The sequence below is a fragment of the Tauraco erythrolophus genome, chromosome 8 (genome assembly GCF_009769465.1).
Source record: "Tauraco erythrolophus isolate bTauEry1 chromosome 8, bTauEry1.pri, whole genome shotgun sequence".
Lineage (NCBI taxonomy): Eukaryota > Metazoa > Chordata > Aves > Musophagiformes > Musophagidae > Tauraco > Tauraco erythrolophus.
Window position 1 is genome coordinate 27,398,202 of NC_141472.1, and position 6,173 is coordinate 27,404,374.

The window sequence follows — 6,173 nt, forward strand, 5'->3', positions numbered from 1 at the left end:
ATCTTTGTGCTGGGGGAGAGGCGCATCAGGTTTTTTTCCTTAGAGCCAAGCCTGTGCAAAGCCAGGCTGGCCCTCCAGCATTGGTGCGGTGGCCCCCATCACAACCCTGTCTCTCTGTGGAGCGCAGGAGGCATCATCCCTCACATGTCCTCTTCTCTTTGCAGGTGGACTAAAATTGACGGCAGCGGCCCAGCCAAGTAAGTACTTTCAGTGCTCAATTCTTCCCAGCCACTGTCGGGATGGCTCCTGCTTGCGTTTGAGCAGTGTTTGGTTGGGAGATGCCCCATGCAGGGCAGTGTGAGATGGGCTCAACTCCTTGCTGCAGGAACATTTCGCCCAAGCATGACAACATGGTCCTATGGACTCAGGAAGCATCTTTCAGCCCCAAATTCCTGGTCAGAGCAGGGATGTCTCTTTCTGAACTGGCCTTACTGGAAACTCTCCCAGTAGACTAGCTTATGGAGCAGAACTGGGGATTATGCTGATGGCGTGCAAGCCACCGGCTGGCTCTTGTCTTTGCTCCTGTCCTCCTCTCCTGACTCACAGGAGAGCAGAGCTGCTGGCTGAGCCTGTTTCCAGGGGCCAATTCTCACTAATTTTAGCCATTGTGTTAGCGAAGGGGTTTTTATTAGGATGTCCAGCTGCTGGGATATTTCCCCTCTCCAATTAGAAATGCCATGGCCTGGGCCTGTCTCACATTCTGTTCTCCCGTATTTATAACTTGAGTTTGCATGTTCTAATTAAAAAAAAAAAAAGAAAGAAAGAAAGGGGACATTTTATTCATCAGAGAAAGACAGGCAGAAATAACTGCATGGTCTCACCCAGCTCCCCGTGTCCCCACATGGCCTTCCCAGTGTTACAGGATCTCCCGTATGGGGTCTACCCCAATGGAGAGCCCATCACACCTTCATGGTTTCAAGGGTCGTCACCCAAAACAAGGCAGAGCTGTGGTCATCTGGAAGGTCCCTTCTGGGGGGCGATCTAGGGGAGGGTGACAGGGGTGGTCAGAGCAAGGGAGGTTTGGCCAAGAGATGATGGAAACGCAGTGCTGGCCTTAAAAGAAACTGCAGCAAAGGGAAGAGTAGACTGGTCTTCATGCAGGCTGATGGCGATGTCTCCCTGTGCATCATGTGAGGTGGATGTTAAGGAGGGGCAGGTGGATAAGACCATGCTGGAAGAGGGTGGTGGTGTTTCTTGGGTGAGCAATGCTGGTAAACCTGGCTGACCCTCTTGCCTTTGCTCCACTCAGGCTCTTTGGCTTCGTGGCCAGGAAGCAAGGGAGCACCACAGACAATGTCTGCCACCTCTTTGCCGAGCTGGACCCGGACCAGCCGGCTGCAGCCATCGTCAACTTTGTCTCCAGGGTCATGCTCGGCTCCGGCCAGAAAAGATGAGCTGGTGCTTGCGGGTCATTCTTGAATTTTGGAGAAGGACTTGGAGCTGATCCGAGAAGGAGTGTGAGGAAGTGCATTGTGGGAGAGGGAAGTGAATTGGCGGGGGGAAAAGGGTTGGAATTTTGGAGGAAAACTGCAAACAACAAAAAGACCCCAACGAAACCCCTAAAAACTCAACACAAGCCAAACACACACATAGAGGAAACAAAACCACGCACCTACGTAAGAGAGCCACAAAGTCGCACCAGACAGGATGCATGTCCCATTGCAGGGAAGGTGACCAAAGTGAAGGTGGCAGCGAGAGGCATGTTCCCAGCTTTTGGCATCACGGTCCTGAGCGGTGACGTTGGCTCGGGACCAAGTGCGGAACCATGACTGGTGTTTTCCATTTGGGAAAAAAGAGACAACCGGCAAAACTCATGGAAGAAGCTCCATCCCAGCAGCTCCATTGGTGAACGTCTGGTGCATGTTTGAAACAACCCGTAAGAGATGATACCGTGGGCTGGGTCTGCAGGACACTGGAGGAGATGCGCTCGGAAACCTTCTCTTGCCTGGCTGCGATGGAGGATCCTCACTGGCCCCCTGCACTTCTCCCAAAACCTGCTGGCCGCCTGGTGACTTGCTGGGGGTGTGAGGATGCTTGGTCCCGAGCCTCTCATTCCTGGGGAGCTCGGCTGCAGGCCCAGCACCGGTCACAGGTGAGCTGCTGTGAGTCCATCCAGAGAGGGGGTCACCGCGGGGAGGTGTAGGGGGCTCCTGCCACCCTGTGCCTGGAGAAGGCAAATGCTCCCTGGGCACCTCCTCGTTGGGTGCAGAGAGTTGCCTCCTCTCCTGTCTTCCCTTTTTCCCTCCCATCACGTGTCCTCTTTGGCAGTTTTCTCCTGTGGCCTGTCACACGTTCTCTTAACACTCAAGAAAAAAAAAAAAAAGAAAAGAAAGGAAAGAAAAGCATTGTAATAATAATAATAATAATAATAATAATTATTATAATAATAGAGAATGCTGGCACGGGCGAGTTCCCTGTGCGAAGCAGCAGACCCGTGGCTACCCCGTCTCACTCTTTGGAGATGCGCAAGCGGTTTTTAAATTGCATGGACGTTCAAGTTGCACGAAAGGCGAATGACTACAAGTAGCCCAGGCGCTTTTTTCTCCTTTTATTTTGGAGGCCACGTTAAAAAAAAAGGAAAAGAAGGAAGAAAATTTTTTTTAAAAAAAAAAGGAAAGGACCTGCAGTTGCTGGGCAACTTTGGCTCGGTGGGGAGGTAACGGGTCCTCCGAGAGCCAGCCACTCTGCTTGGCACATGTGTACCCCCAAAACCGGCTGGCTGGAGGCTCGTGTCCCCCAAATGCACTGTAGTTTTGCAGAGGCTTTGGTGTGATTGCCTTTTCCCTTTGCTTTGGGAGGTGAGGAGAGCCAGCTGGGGGGCGAGAGGGTCAAAGCCCCCTGTGCCGCTGCAGGTGTATCATGGCTGAGGGGCAGCAGGTGGGGGTCCCAGCCGTGGGGTGTTGGGAAGGGGCAGAGGATGCTTTGGTCACACGTGCAGGTTTGGGGCAGGGGGAACAGTCATTGCTGAGCCCTCTGCTGCAAATGTCCCCCCAAGAGCTTTTTGAGAGAAGTTTTCAGTGCAAAGTGGCCCAGATAGTCTGCTGGGGGCAAAAATTAGAAATATAGCACTGTAGCCCCCCCTGGAGAGCCTGTCTCCCTTGGACCGCCCTTGCCTTGGTAGCTATAATATATATACGAGCTATACTGACAAAATACTGTAAGCTAACGAGATTTTAAGAGGAAAAAAAGGTTAAATTTACACTCTGAAAATATTTATTTTTGCCATATTGCTTTCCGCGCATCATATCTCTCCGGTTATATCCGCCTCCCCCTTCCCCTGCCCTGGCAAAACACCTGCACGTTAAAAGAAAATCCAGAGCAAAGAAAAATATGGATGGGGGAAGAGGCAAGGGGGTCCCCCCCACGTCAGGGTGGTGTGTGTGTGAGCGGTGTGCGAGTGCGTGTGTGTGCGGGGGGCGGCGAGCGGCGCGGGTGCCCGGAGGGGGCTGGCATGGCCGGAGGCTGTACTGATGTACTGATGTAAGGATGCATAGCGAGGAGTTGGTTGTGAGATGGCGGCGGGACGGGGGGCTGCGGGTGGGGCTTTCCCCCTCCCTGGCTCCCTCGGCCACATGGATGCGGAGACCTTTTCGTTTTTGATGTTTCCAAAAAAGCGATTCCCTCCTTCTGCGAAATTCAAGCGAGATGAGAGACGATCTCACCCGTAATCTCCTCACCCTGCCGTTCACTGATTAGAGAAAACACTGTGTTTATAGATATATAAAGATATATTTTTGAAAGCCTCTATTTTTCAGACTTGGTTTTCTCACTGCTAAGAAAAGAGATGATAATAAGGTAATTTTATTTTAATCTGCTGCCTCGGAAATCGGTGCTTGAAACTCCCGTTCCTCTTTTTCTCCCCGAACAAACGAAGCAGACCTAAGCACCCTGGAGATGTTGCGTAGAAGCCGACCCCAGCAGATTCCTGCCGATAGCGTCACGCCTGCTTCGGGCCCTGAGCCGCTCACGGCTTCCCCACTAACCCACTAGCTGGAGATTTAGACCGTATCCAAATCTCGAACACTAACAAAATCGTCTGATGGTTATATCATTTTTTTAACACACAGCTAATCACCTTCCGATGATGTAGCCGGGTGTTTGTCAGCTCCCTTTAAAGGCACTTTTTTTTTTTTCCTTTTTATCTCCTTTTTTAAGTTACGTTTTAGGTGTAACTAACCTTTCTGTCCCTGGGAGAGACCATCAGCCGGTGTTGAGGATCACCCAGGTCCCGGGGCTGGTGGGGACCTAGTGTTGATATTTTTTCCTTATGAAAGGGACAGAAAAGACTCTTTGGGGTTTTTTTTTCTTTGGTTTTTAAATGCAGTCATGGTATTTGAGCTTGCGTGAGTTAAGCCCAGCATATGTTTCGTTGTAATCACACTGCCATTGTCAGCAGCCGGATGGTATCTCTCTCTCGCTCACACACACACAAACACATCCCTCCTTCCTGCACAAAGAACTGCATATATTCTTGCCAAAGATATCCTTAAAAACGCACTTTTCCCCACATATATATATATTTTTTGCGTGTGTAAATTTATTGTACGTGCCCTTTTTTGTGTCGGTTTGTTCTTTTGAGAAGCCCCTTCCCACCTGTCCTCCCTTTGCTGTCAATGTTGCTGTCTGCTGGGACACGCTCCGCAGGGGAATTCGTTTGCTGTCTGTCCTAAATGGTAGTGCCTGCAATGTGCAGAATGTGGGGTTCCCATTCAACGGGGCTCCCTCTGGCTCTGCCTGCCCCGGGAGCTGTTTTGGGGGATGATCCATGTCATCATCTGCTGATGGAGCGCACCCATCTCATAGTCTTTGCCGGTCCCCCCGTTGCCATTGGAGATGGGGGGCTCATGGGTCTAAGCAGATAAATGGAGCAAAGTTTGGGGTTGCTCTGGACGCAACATTTGCTGGCTGCCCCTGGTCAAACCACACACGGAAAACAAACCAGGTAGGGAGAAAAACCCAGCTCAGCCTCCGGGCATCGATTTTTCCAGTGAGTTCAACCACCTGAACTGAAGTGCAAAGTAAATCCCCACCCAGCAGGTCGGGCGGGTAGAGAAACCAGTTGCCCCAAAAACCCCAGACAGCAGCATCAACAAAAGGCAACCCTTCCCGCTGGAGCAGGCAGGAGGATCAGACAGCAAAGGCGCCCGCAGGGGCTTGTTTCATTTCGTTTGTTTGTTTTGCAAATTGCAAGGTTGGTTTGGGATTATTCTTTTTTTTTTTTTTCTTTTCCTTAAAAAGGGAAAAAAAAAAAAGAAAAGAAAAGGAAGCAACCTGACGTTTTTGTTGCCGGATCTTGTGCCGCCGTGTTGCGCGTGGTTTTTTTTTTTTGTTGTTGTTGACTTCGTTACTTTGGGAATGTTACAGATTTATTTGCTAATCAGTGTTAATGAACAGTTTCAAACTTTTAGACTCGCCCATTTCTGTGTATTTATATAGATGGAAAAAAAAATACGTTATATTTTGTATCTTTGTGCCCATAACGTCGCCGCGCGTGTAAGGATGACTTCGGTCGCACCATGTCCGTGTGTGAATGTGACTCTGCTGTTGTCTTCCCGTTGTACAGATGTCGGATTCTTTGCAGTTCATTGTATGGCTTTATAAAGTGGTAAAAACAAAACAAAAAAATCAGTTATATAAAATATACTGTTGCTTGGAATGCCAGCTTGGTGTCTGGATTGCTGGAAATGTATCTTGAAATTTAAGGGAGCGCAGGAATAAATACTCTGTTCTTTTTGCACAGGGGAAAAAAACCCAACCCTAACACTCGGCGGGCGCTGTGTTTTCTCGGGGCTGTCATTCCCTCCGTTCCTTGACGGCAGATCGGGGCCCCCGGACAGACGTGGGGCTGTGGGTGTGGGAAGAAGGAGGGGTTGTGCAGCTGCTCGTCAGCCTCCAGCCGCAGCTTGTGTTCACCAGATGCTGGCTAACCAGACAGCCCCAAAACTTCCTACATGGCTCCAGCTCCAGCTTGGGCTTTTGTTTACCGGGATGGATCTCCCCAGCTTGCCCAGCAGGCACTGGGTGCTCTTCAAATTCCGCTGCTTTTGCCCAGGTTGCCTTTAGGTGCCATCTGTCCTGCCCCGGGCATCCTCTTAGAGTCCGTCTCCCACAGCGGAGCAGGATGGGATGATGCTGGTATGGGGTCTTTTGCCTTTGCGAGGGTCTACCCAGCT

At 50.5% G+C, this 6,173-nt stretch overlaps 1 protein-coding gene across 1 annotated transcript in view; it reads left to right on the forward strand.

Moving 5' to 3' along the window:
• TNS1 (tensin 1) overlaps nucleotides 1-1,394 on the forward strand; it is a 58,724-nt gene extending 57,330 nt beyond the window's left edge. The window contains 2 exon segments of the mRNA XM_086616160.1: nucleotides 165-197; nucleotides 1,250-1,394. Of these exon segments, the coding sequence (XP_086472286.1) occupies nucleotides 165-197; nucleotides 1,250-1,394 (178 nt within the window).
• The last annotated feature ends 4,779 nt before the right edge of the window (nucleotides 1,395-6,173 follow it).